Here is a 12,835-nt window from a genome sequence, read left to right on the forward strand (position 1 = left end):
GTGAGAAGGTGGATTATCATACCGGAGAATGGTACTGTTCATTGGATAGGAGCTGTGTTAATGTGGTTCAATTTTGAATCATTCAGATCACCCGAGTCATGGTGTGTTTGCCTTCCACTTGTAAATTTTCTATTGATGAATTAATGAAAGTGTTATTGATAAAAAAAAAAAAAGATCACTCAAGTCATGGTTGGATAGATGGCTAAATATGTCTGGAGCAAGAAATCCTGGGATTCCTGATTGGATGGTTATTTACACTCCCAAATAAAATCAAGTTTTTAGATATATGACTATTCATAAAAAAAGTATTCACTTTAAACAAATTTGGGACACATGGGACATGACTATCTATAGAAAAAGGTATCCTTCCTAAGGATGTGGAACCCATATTAATTTTTGTAACTTAGTTTCATATTTCAAATAACAGAATTACTATAAAGATTTTTAATTTATAAATTGAACATGATTTAATTATTTACATTAAATGAAAAATTCAAATTATATATAATTATCAGCTAAATAGTGACTTTCAAATAAAATGATATTATTTTATCTAATCTCAAATGCTGTAGGTTATGCAAATTAAATTTAATTATATAATATTAAGTTATATCTTTACCCTTGCAATAATACTTGTATAAATTTCGATACTTCACTTGATTTCCTGGATAAAAGTTAACCACATATTCAATAGCATTCTATATATTGTATAAAAGATTTCATTTGTTCTATTCCACCTTTAATTTCATAGTTCATGGCACTAAATTAGCTGGAATGTTAGCCGCTACGAGTGAGACCACTAATCAGTTTATAAAAACAACCTAGATCCCCAAAGGAGGAAAAAAGAACAACGTTGGGAAATCATTTCCCACCAGCCAGCTGAGATCTTATAAGCTTTGCTGCAGCCACCATGTTGGTCAATGCTGGTTTGACTTCAGTGTATTTTCTCGTCTTCAAACCACAATCTGGATTAACCCAAAGAACATTCATCTCTAGGACCGCTAACATTTTTTTGATGCGTTCAGCAATCTCTTCTTTGGTAGGGATCCGAGGGGAGTGGATGTCATACACCCCAGGACCAATCCCTGCACCATATTTCACACCCTCACGGAAGACGGAGAGGAGTTTCTCATCAGATCTCGAGTTCTCGATTGTGATCACATCAGCATCCATGTCGATTATAGAATGGATGATGTCATTGAAGTTGGAATAGCACATATGAGTGTGGATCTGCTCACCACAATGACACAACAAAAGCAATTCAGAGTTGTTAGATGACAATAAAATTAGCCTACAGTACAAAAGAGTACCTGTGTGGTGTCCTTCACACCACAATTAGTGATCCTGAACGAATGGACAGCCCAGTCTAGGTAGAAAGCCTGCTCTGATTTGCGCAAAGGCAGACCTTCTCGTAGTGCAGCTTCATCAATTTGGATCACCTGAACGCATGGAGTGTCAGAATCACCGAGTAGAATAACTTTCATTCATTCTGGATATGAACAAGGATCAAAATATAGATACAAATATATGATTCACCCCTGTATTGGGCGTATTGTATATGTATTGGTGCACCTTGATATGCATGAATACATTGATACACACATGTTTTAAAACTTTAGAAACTTCCGGATGAAAGAAGGCATCCCTCTAATGCTTATAAAAAAAAAAGAATATAATCAGTCATATAGATACACAACGATGCTACAGGAATGAAATGAAGAAGTTTAAGTGGCTCATTAGAAACCTGAATCTTAGGATACAATGGGTGAGGAGATCTGCAAATGGGATAGTGGATGCATTGGCTAAGCAAGGGGTGAATATGGATAATTTATTTTGGACTCAGTTGTAAGTTTTCTTTTCTTTTTATAGAGGGGTAGCATCTCGTGCCTCTCTAAGGGATGCTTGTAAAGTCTTATATAGATAGATATCTTAAAGATGCACAGTGATACAGAGATACCCGCATTTTGGTATTGGGCGTATCGATATTCTGGTCCTTGGATATTAAACCTAATCTAACTAAAAGTAATGAAAACAACAATTGACGATACATATGATTTAACCATACAAAAGTCCAGTGTTGAAGATTAATTAGTTTTATGATGTTTTTCTGAGTAGATGTTTTATGTTAGTTGTTAGATAGGAGGTGGGAACCACAATGGTTATGTGAGTTCAAATTTTATTATGTTTTTTGAGTGTTATATATGCTGTTTTATGGTTTGCCGCCCTATAAGGGCATAGTTGTCTTTGTACTATTCTATTATTTTAGTATAAATAATAAGTGAAGGGGGCGGCCAGATTATTGCTCTCTTTTCTTTTCAACTTCTCTTCTTCTCTTCTTCTCCTTCTCTCTTCCTTCTCTCTTCAAGAAACTACTTTCTTTCATATTTTTTTTAATTCAGCAGATTTCTACTTGGTATCAGAGCATCGGCTAGGGTTTCTTGAAGCATTCTCATGCAACCCTAGATTAGCCGACTGCATGAAGTAGTAAATGGCTGATCGATCTGCTATAGATTGCCCAGTTCTTGGAGTTTTTGGTGGGATCTAGACATCAGGAAGGTGAACTACTGTTCGGCATCAAAATCAGGAAGAACTGGAGTACGAGGAAGAGTCCTAGAAAAGTTGGATTCTTTGTTTTTGATCTGATCTTGGGCACCCAGGTATTGTTAGTTTTATTTTGATTTTCTGAAGATGGCGGTTTGGTTTCTGAAATTTTCTAAGCCTCCCGAAGTACTGTGGGACTGGGTGTTGGAGGTAATAGTGATATTTTTGGGTCTGGGATCATTACTACAGTAAAACTTGATGGTACAAATTATTTGGAGTGGGCACAATCAGCTAAGATGGCTATTGGTGCCTGTGGAAAATTAGGGTATTTCACTGGAGAGGAGAAGAAACCTGATACGGACTCTTCCCGATGGGTGCAAGAGAATTACATGGTAATGTCCTATCTGTGTAATTCTATGTTACCTCATATTGCAAAAAATTTCCTATGGGCTAATATTGCTAAGGAGATTTGGGATGGAGTGACTGAAACTTACTCTTAGAAGCAAAATGAAGCCAACGCCTATCAGTTAAGAAATCAGGTGATAAGTATGAAACAGGGAGAAAAGCCTCTTGCTGTGCATTTCTCCATGCTGAAAACCCTATGGCAGGAAATAAATCACTTAGAAATTGTGCTATGGGAAAGTGTAAATGATGCAACAACTTATCACAAACTGGTAGAGAGGAATAGTGTTTTTGAGTTCTTGGCAGGGCTGAACCCTGAATTTGACATTGCTAGGCAACATATTCTTTCTAGGGAGGGTGTGACACTCTCTCAGGCCTATGTTTTTGTCTCTGGAGAGCAGAGTAGGAGGAATGTAATGCTGAGACAGCCAGGGATTGACCAGTCAGCTATGGTTGGTACAACAAAACCTAAGCCGAATGGAGACAGGGGGAGTAATGAGACTAGAAGGGGAAATAAGGACTTGGTGTGTGATTATTGCAAGAAGCCTAAGCATACCAGGGACACATGTTAGAAGCTTCATCCAAATCTTATGCCTACTCGGATAAGAAACAAGAAGGGAAATGCAAATGTAGCTACTACAGGAGACTCTTCAACCCCTCTCCAAAACTGATTGGAAATCCATTGCAGTAGTAGTAGTGAGAACAAAATTGGAGAGGTTTGGACAACTTATAAATAAGAAAGATTCACTCAGCTCTAGCCTTCAAGATGGACAACAGAATGCAGGAGCCAACTACACCACTTCCTTTGCACATACAGGTAGTTCATATGCAACTGCAAATCTTGCATCCACTTCAGGTAAGGAGGGACCTCCCTGGATTATAGACTCAGGAGCATTTGAGCATATGACTAATGCCCCTACCATTTTCAGTTCCTATCAGTTGTGCTCTAGTAGAGAAAGAGTCTCTACAGTAGATGGTTCACATATGCCCATTGCTGGGAAGGGGACATTTAGAGTGACCAATGATATAACTCTGTCTTTTGTTTTACATGCCCTTAGACTTCATACCAACCTACTGTCTATTAGTTCTTTGACAAAAAAATTGAATTGTTCTGTGACCTTTCTTCCTGGTAATTGTGTTTTGCAGGATCTAGAGTCAAAGAAGATGATTGGGAGTGGTCGTGAGGTGAATGGAGTCTACCTTCTGGATGAGATTCCGAGACATCGGGGCCATCATGTTAACAACAGCAGTAGTAGTGGGTTAGAGTCAGTGAACCAGATTATGCTTTGGCACAATCACTTGAGTCATCTTTCTTTTAGTTCTTTGAAATGTCTTTTCCCAAAGTTGTTTGAGTCTGTTCAATTATCTACTTTGGAGTGTGAGAGTTGTCAGTTAGGAAAGCATTGTAGACAATCTTTTAAACCAAGTAATAAAAGAAGTACTTCTGCTTTTAATATTGTTCACACTGATGTATGGGGGCCATATCAAATCCCTTCCATGGGAGGATTCCGTTACTTTCTCTTGTTTGTGGATGATTATACACGGTATTCTTGGATATATTTGATGAGATCACGTGACGAGGTTCCTAACTTAGTACAACAATTCCGCCAGATGGTTCTCACACAATTTGGAGTGAGAACTAAGGCTTTTAGATCAGATAATGCTAAAGAGTACTTTGAGGACCTAACCACGTATCTCCTAGAACATGGTGTAGTTCATTAGAGCAGTTGTGCATATGCACCACAACAGAATGGAGTTGCTGAGAGGAAAAACAGACATTGTGGAGGTGGCAAGGAGTCTTATGGTGTGTGCTTTAGTTCCTGTGTAGTTCTGCGGAGATGCAGTTCTTACAGCTGTACATGTGATTAACCGTGTTCCTTTACGGACTTTGGGGTTTAAGGTGCCGTTTAGCCTTCTTTTTCCAGATGGAGAGATATTTCATATACCTCTGAGGGTTTTTGGTTGTGTTTCTTTTGTTCACATTCTTGGCCTTCATCGCAAGAAATTGGATCCTAAGGCCAAGAAATGTGTTTTTCTTGGGTATGCTCAGAACCAAAAGGGGTATTGCTGTTATGACCCAATGTTGAGGAGCAGATTTGTCACTATGGATGTTACCTTTTTTGAATCCACATTCTTCATATCGAGTGGTTCTTCTTAAGGGGAGAGTTTTGGGGAGAAGAACTCACAATCTATTCCTCTTCCTGTTTCTGTGGTGCCTCCATCAGTTCAGCCAGCATCTACATCAGTTTAGCCACCACCTGCACCATCAGTTCAGCCAGCACCTGCACCTCTAGTTTCATTACCTGAGCCACTACGGGCACCTCACAGCAATATTAGCGCCGAAAGATGATGGTTGACTCCACACATCCTCAACCCACACCACTCTCTGTCAGTCCTTCTGAAACTCTGGATTCGACAGATACAGTTCCAGGTATTCCTCTTGAGCCTGAGCTTGTTATGTTTTCTGATGATAATGTTTCTGTCCCTAACACCATTGTTGCATCTGATCCCACTGGCCTTGATCTTCCCATTGCACGGGGAAGAGAAAGTGTACAACCCACGGCATTTCACACCATATTTCTTATAGTGCCTTGTCACCCTCCTACCATGCTTTTCTTTTTTCCCTGGATTCTGTGTCTATACTCAGGAATGTTATTGAGACTCTCTCCAAACCTGAGTAGAAAACAGTCATGCAAGATGAGATGGATGCTTTGGTCAAAAACCAAACTTGGGAAATAGTTGATCTCCCCCCAAACAAGGAGACAGTCGGATGTCGATGGGTATTCACAGTGAAATATAAGGCCGATGGCAAGATAGAGAGGTACAAGGCAAGGTTGGTAGCAAAATGGTATATTCAGACTTATGGTGTTGATTATCTGGAAACTTTTGCACCAGTAGCTAAGATGAGTTCAGTTCGTATCATTTTTATCTCTAGCAACCACCTATTCATGGCCCTTGTTCTAGCTTGATGTAAAAAATGCTTTCCTTAATGGTGATTTACAGGAGGAGGTATATATGGACATTCCAGCAGACTTTTATGAAAATGTTGGTAAAGGAAAGGTGTGCAGACTCAGAAAATCTCTGTATGGACTGAAACAGTCACCTAGGGCTTGGTTTGACAGGTCTAGAGGGGCACTCATCTGTTTTGAATACACACAGACACAGTCTGATCACATCCTCTTTGTGAAGAGGAGAGATGCTTTGGTGTCAATTCTGATTGTGTATGTGGATGATATAGTGGTGAGAGGAAATGATCTGGAGGAGATTGATGATCTCAAAAAATCATTGCAGCAAGAATTTGAGATCAAAGATCTTGGTGAGCTCAAATACTTCTTAGGGATCGAAGTTGCAAGATCCAAGCATGAGATCTTCATTTCATAGAGAAAATATGTACTTGACCTACTGCAAGAGACTGGGAAGTTGGGGACCAAACCAGCAGACACTCCTATTGATACAAACCACAAAATTAATGGTGTGGATGGTGAATTGGTAAATAATGTGGGGAGATATCAAAGAATGGTGGGCCAACTGCTGTATTTGTGTATGACACGACCATATATTTCTTATACTGTCAGTGTTGTGAGTCAGTACATGCATGCACATCGGGTTCAACACTGGGAAGCTATTGAGAGAATACTTGCATATCTGAAAAAGCACCTTGGTAGAGACATTCTTTTCTCAAGTCATAAGAATCTGAAGCTAGAATCCTATACAGATGTAGACTGGGCATGATGCTTAGATGACAGGAGGTCTACATCAGGAGTGTGTACCTTTGTAGGTGAAAACTTGATCTCTTGGAAGAGTAAGAAGCAAGCGGTTGTGGCAAGGTCAAGTGCAGAGGCCGAGTATAGATCCATGGCTCATGGTGTCTCAGAACTTCTTTGGGTTAGATCTCTTTTAAGTGAGATTGGGGTGAAAGCAGAGGAACCTATGATATACTGTGACAATCAGGCTACAATCAATATTGCCCACAATCCAATTTAGCATGATAGGACAAAACACATTGAAGTTGATAAACACTTTATAAGAGAAAGGGTAACAACAGGAGAAGTTTGTTTGCCTTATGTCTCTTCAGAGTTGCAACTGGTTGATGTTCTTACTAAAGGGGTGGCAAGGAACAAGCTTGAACATGATCTACGCAAGTTAGGAATGTGTGACATTTACTCCCAACTTGAGGGGGAGTATTGAAAATTAATTAGTTTCATGATGTTTTTTTTGAGTAGATGTTTTATGTTAGTTGTTAGATAGGAGGTGGGGACCACAGTAGTTATGTGAGTCCAAATTTTATTATGTTTTTTGAGTGTTATATATGCTTTTTATGTTTTGCCGCCTTATAAGGGCATAGTTGTACTGTTATATTATTTTAGTATAAATAATAAGTGAAGGGGGCGACCAGATTATTGCTCTCTTGCTCTCTTTTCTTTTCAACTTCTCTTCTTCTCTTCTTCTTCTCCTTCTCTCTTCCTTCTCTCTTCAAGAAACTATTTTCTTTCATATTTTTCTAATTCAGCAGATTCCTATTTCTAGCAAACACAATTTCTTACCTGGATCCCGGCTGCTTCCAAATCTTCAACCTCATCTTTTATGGCCAAGGCAATTTGATAGCAAGTTTCAAACCTGATTATGAAAATTGGAATGTATCACTTAATATGAAAAACCATGCAATTAGGGATGGCAATGGGGCTGGTTTGGGGAGGGTTTTGTGAAATCTAGGCCCTCCCTACCACTCCAAACCTCCCAACCTGTACCCTCCCCATATTTGAGGCAAGGTGAGTCGGGTCCAAAACATGCATATAATTTCTTGTTATATATAAGCAATAAACAAACAAAATAACATGGACAAAAATCAAAATTTCCAATTATCTAATTGAAACGTGTAAAAAGCACATAAATTATCAATTACCTTTCACATAAGATTCAAAACATTATTAAGAGTCCGTTTGGTTCACAATTGGAATGGTTTATTCCTAGTCTGTTTGGTTCAGATAGGAATCAGAATGGGAATTGCAATCAGCTGGAATGGGATTTCATTCGCAAATGAGGGGGAGGGAATGGGCATTCCCTCAAATGGGTAAATGCCATTCCACCAGGAATGGGAATGGGATTCCAATTCCGTCCAACCAAAAAGTTGGAATCGGAATTAGCCTATTACAACTCCAATTTCAGACCTCTATTCCCATGAACCAAACGGGCCCTAAGTTCAACATATAATAGTTCATATGCATTTTAAGTTTTAACAACAATTTAATTATAAGCACTAGGGGTATTTGAGTAAATTCAATATATGGGTTGGGGAGGGTTGGGTTTAGCCTAATTCCATACCCTACCTATACCTGTAGAAATTATAAAATCCCAAAACCCTTCCCTTGCCCCTAAATCTGTTTTTCAAACAAAAAGAACTGCCCCACCAGGGAAATTTCCATCCCTACATGCAATACACCACAATAAGATTGATGCCTAGTACCGAGATTACCTAGGCTGATCATTCCTTACAAATGACCAGTTGAGGATTGTAACTGGTCCGGTTAGCATTCCCTTCATGGGACAAGATGTCATGCTTTGTGCAGTTGTGGACCAGAAAACTGTCATTGGTTTAGGCCGGCTGACATCACCATAAATGATTGGTGGTTTGACACATCGCGAACCATATGACTGAACCCAGCCATTAACAGTGAAGGCAAAGCCTTTCAACTGTTCACCAAAGTATTCCACCATGTCATTCCTCTGCAGAAAGCAAAGCCTTTTAGCAGTGAAAGAAACTAAAATCTCTGGTTTTCCTCAAGAACAATTTGAACAAGGGAAAATCAGTTTACCTCAGGCTCTCCATGTACCAGAACATCAATGCCCAATTCTTCTTGTAACTTGATAACTTTACCAATCTCTTCTTTGATTGCTTTTACATACTCCTCTTCAGAAATCCTACAGTAATATAATGGTTTAAAAACATGTAAGCAAGCTTATGTAACATAATATGCACATCTTAAAAATTAAATGGTTCTCACAATGATAATCACAATATTAAGATGGAAGATAAAGTGAGGGAATGGCCTACTGTTAGGTCAGCAGAACATAACCTCAAACTGTACCCTCCAATCCCATAAAATCAACAAAGGTAACATGGGTGCTCATAACCATTAGTTAATATAAAGATTTCACAAGGAATGATTTCTTTTATTTACTCTGTAGTATGAATAAAAAAAATATCACTCACTTGTTAGCTTTGTATTCCTGCCTAACTCTCCTCAGATCCATGGTTTGTGGGAAAGATCCGATAGTTGTGGTAGGAAGAAATGGTTGGTTCAGCTTCTTTTTCTGCGCATCAAGTCTGGCAGACACTGGTGTGGCACGGCGGTGGTCAGAACCCCTTAGTGCAGCTGCTGCCTGTGGTGTATGAAGCTATAATCAAAACACTGGAACAGAAGTATCCAGGACAAAATGAAGAAATAGAATTGCAGAACGTAGATGGCTGCTCCAGAACTCACTGCTTTCTTAATGGCTTCATCATTTACCCTAGGAGATGAACTTCTAGAAGCTTGTGCAGCAACATTTGCAGAAAAATATGCCTAAAAAGAAATAAAGATGAATAAACATAAGGAACTCTGGATGTATGCAATTTCAAGTACTGCAAAATTTATTTCAGAAACTATGCAATACCTCATCTTTTTCACCAGCCAATGCTTTAGCCAAGGCATTCACCTCAAGTACTTTCTGTGCAGCAAATGCTAGCCAAGACATGATCTCCTTGTCCAGTTTTGTTTCATTCATCAGATCAACAGCTGTATGTAGCAGGGAACAAGAGGTAGAAACCACAAGTTTCTCTGCATTTGATGATTAACAGAAAGTCAGTTGCTCAAATGTATATCATCAAGGAGGAAAAGGGCTGGTGGATGAAGATGAAGCCAATAATATCCATGAAAATTGAAGTCTAAAACAACTTATAAATACATGTTCGGGTTACTACTTTTACCCCTTAGGCCCGGTCTGCTTACCGGTAAATAAGAGGGGGAAGTTGGTCAATGGGTATCTTTCCCATTGACCAACTTTACAATGTTCTTTTGGAATTTATTAATGGGCCCCATGGTAAAATCAGCTCCACTTCCCCGAGTAAAATTTATCCATCTCCCACACTTGGGGGGAAATTTTATAAAACATAATGGGACAACTTTGCCTATTTTAATATTAGCTTTGTATGGGTAAAAATGTCATTCTGTTACTTGGGAATCAAAATAACATGGGTAAGTGAATTTACCCAGGAAACATTTACCTGGGTAAGTTACAAAGTTGTAAACGAACAAGGCCTTATATGACTGTATTATCCACTAAAAGACAAACTGTTAAGTAATTTAATTTTAATCCATCCAATTCAGAGCTATCAAGCAGCCTGGCCCCTCTGTAGGGAAACTAAATTTATTGACCTTGTTCTAAGGTTCTATAAAAGACTAGATATGTAATATGTATGTTAAGGGAAATGAAGTCAATCATGGGAGGGACCAGAATTGTATACCTTTACCAACAATGCCTTCAAGAGTTATTAGGGTCTCAAGAGATGCTTCTAGATCGTTGGCCCAAATATTTCGGCCATCAACAATGCCAGCAAAGAGATACTTGTCAGAAGGAAAACCTGTGCTTTTGATCAAATCTAAACTCTTTCCACCTCGCACTAAATCTAGCCCAATGGCTGAAACCCCCTTCAGTGAAGTGATGGTCCTGTTGTTAGATTATCAAAGTAAAAATGGTAAGAAAACAATATGTGCAAAATTGGATTATTCAAGCTAAAGCTAGAAGCCTAGAATAGAAAAAAAATGCCAAGAAATTCCTGCATACTTGTATGCATCAGTAGGGATGTCAGCAAAGTAGGTCTCAACAAGAACATTCAGCCCAGATGATGATTCTCCCAGTTGTTCATAAGCATCGGTAAATGCTTTTAATTGTTCAGCATCCAAATCAAGCACAAGCATTGGCTCATCAAACTGCACCCAAGTAGCACCAACTGCCTTCAACTCAGCCAAAACCTCCCTATTTTGACAAGCAAGAAAAGAAAAATAATGTCTAGAAGCTTTTAAAAACAAGTATTATTTTCAAAATTGACAACTTACTTGTAGATAGGAATGATCTTTCCAAGCAACGAAAGAAGGGAAAATGATTTCCCTACACCCTTTGCAGGTTTAGACAGCAACAAATATGAAATTGGACCAAGAATAACTGGAACTGTCTCAATTCCAGTCTGTGGAACAGTAACACAAGATTAGTATAAAAATGCTTTGCCTGGTGTGTATTGGCAGATACCACAGCATAAGAGAAAACAACATGGTGATCATGTTTCTTACTTCCTTTGCCTCATTGTATTCAGCAACTGCCTTGTGAGAAGAATAAGTAAACTTTAGATCAGGACTCAATTCAGGCACTATGTAGTGGCTGTATCAAAAAAATAAAATATCTAGTATGAAGTCTCTATCATCGGAAAAGCATATTAGATATTGCATTAATCAACTACAGCTTGCTAATGGCAATAAAACTTTTGGCATAACTTAACTGAATGTACTTACTAGTTAGTATCAAACCATTTGGTCATTTCCATTGCAGGAAGTGTTGCATTCCCTCTAGCCATGGAGAAGTAAATATCAAAACCAACATCTCCTCCTGTCCATCCATATCTTTCTGGAACTGCCCCAAGCATGGCAGTAGTATCTAATACCTGATCATAGTATGAAAAGGTATTGCTGGGAATGAACCTGGTGCCAGCACTTGCCATTTTCTTCCACATAGAAACCCGAAGATCCTTTGCTACCTTTTGTAGCTCATCAGCATTAATTTTTCCATCCCAGAAAGATTCTAGCGCAAACTTAAGCTCTCTCTTTGGCCCTATGCGAGGATATCCAACAATGTGTGAGGACATAGCTCTTATGCAGCTGAGCCTAGCAGGCATCAGAAAGAAAATTTGAGACTGTTAACAATCAAGCATCTAGAACTAATTCATAAAAAACTGTGCAGAGCTAGGAATAAATTAAAAGGTAACAATCTGTGGAATTTTCAAAATAAGAATTTCCCGTGAACCAAAGAGAGCGGAACGATGGAAACCAAGCCATGAGAAGCAATATATACGGATGATGAGGCAGTGTGAAGGGGAAAACCTTAGAATTGAGATCATACTTGTTGATCGTAAAAGATTATAGCTAGATAGAAAAAAAATAAAATACAAAAAAGTCCCACATGTCATGGCATGAAGGAATGTGAAATTCTTAAACTCGGTGGAGTTATGTGATAAGATGCGATGGATACCGGCATCTTAATGAAGAACAAACAAATAAGTAACCAATGAAACAAGTAAGACATAAATGAAGAAGTACTTCATAGCAGCAAATCAGAGATAATACCTAACTAGTATAAAACCAACCAAATTCCTGAATATCTTAGTAATGTACTAAACAACCGAAACATAGAGAACAGTGAACAGATTAAGCACAAGCATATACTCGAAACGCCGCACTCGAGCACATGCAATCAATTAGAATACTTTACTGGAACAAATTCGAGAAGAAATCCTCACTCTGGAAATCGATACCATGAATTCAAAAATTCAAATAATGATTTAAATGGAAGCATAGAAAAAGAAAAAAAGGACATATAAACTAGTCGCGACTAGCATTTCTAACCATAAAACAAGAGCATAAGAACTCGCTACAAACACTTGAACAAAATTACCTTCGACGAATGAAGGAAAGGGTTGAAGGAATGTTGCAGAAGCGATGCAGTTGGGTGGAGCGTGTAGGGAGAACGGGGGGTCTAATACAATACATTCCCGGATTCCTCCCGCGACAGTAGAGTGAAGTGGGAACGTGGGATTTGTTTTAGAAACGGTATTTCAATTACGCAAATGAATCCATCAACTTCT

General features: G+C 38.7%; 1 protein-coding gene across 2 annotated transcripts; it reads right to left on the reverse strand.

Annotated features, from left to right (window-relative positions):
* Positions 1 to 633: 633 nt before the first annotated feature.
* Positions 634 to 12,796, reverse strand: LOC148854162 (5-methyltetrahydropteroyltriglutamate--homocysteine methyltransferase 2-like). Of its 2 annotated transcripts, none has more exons than XM_088983027.1 (14): positions 12,646 to 12,796; positions 11,490 to 11,858; positions 11,271 to 11,358; positions 11,040 to 11,167; positions 10,768 to 10,959; positions 10,448 to 10,650; positions 9,598 to 9,761; positions 9,426 to 9,506; positions 9,155 to 9,324; positions 8,757 to 8,862; positions 8,417 to 8,667; positions 7,488 to 7,560; positions 1,311 to 1,439; positions 634 to 1,230 (listed from the first exon to the last, which is right to left on the reverse strand). In XM_088983027.1, exons 1-14 carry the CDS (start codon positions 12,738 to 12,740, stop codon positions 862 to 864), a joined length of 2,418 nt encoding a protein of 805 aa, XP_088839153.1. In that variant the 5' UTR covers positions 12,741 to 12,796; the 3' UTR covers positions 634 to 861. The 2 variants fall into 2 exon arrangements, with proteins under 2 accessions (XP_088839153.1, XP_088839154.1); XM_088983028.1 differs by having other exon boundaries at positions 11,490 to 11,852; positions 12,646 to 12,784.
* Between the last annotated feature and the right edge of the window lie 39 nt (positions 12,797 to 12,835).

Source organism: Nelumbo lutea, chromosome 4 (assembly GCF_056320005.1).
Source record: "Nelumbo lutea isolate HS-2025 chromosome 4, American lotus-T2T, whole genome shotgun sequence".
Lineage (NCBI taxonomy): Eukaryota > Viridiplantae > Streptophyta > Magnoliopsida > Proteales > Nelumbonaceae > Nelumbo > Nelumbo lutea.

Bases quoted from the DNA above. Each gene is read 5' to 3' on its own strand.
- LOC148854162 (XM_088983027.1), bottom strand. From the start codon at position 12,740: ATGTATTGTATTAGACCCCCCGTTCTCCCTACACGCTCCACCCAACTG. The intron at 10,651-10,767 runs GTATGCAGGAAT...ATCTAACAACAG, and splicing joins ATCCCTACTGATGCATACAA to GACCATCACTTCACTGAAGG. The intron at 8,668-8,756 runs GTAAACTGATTT...TGCTTTCTGCAG, and splicing joins TGGTACATGGAGAGCCTGAG to AGGAATGACATGGTGGAATA.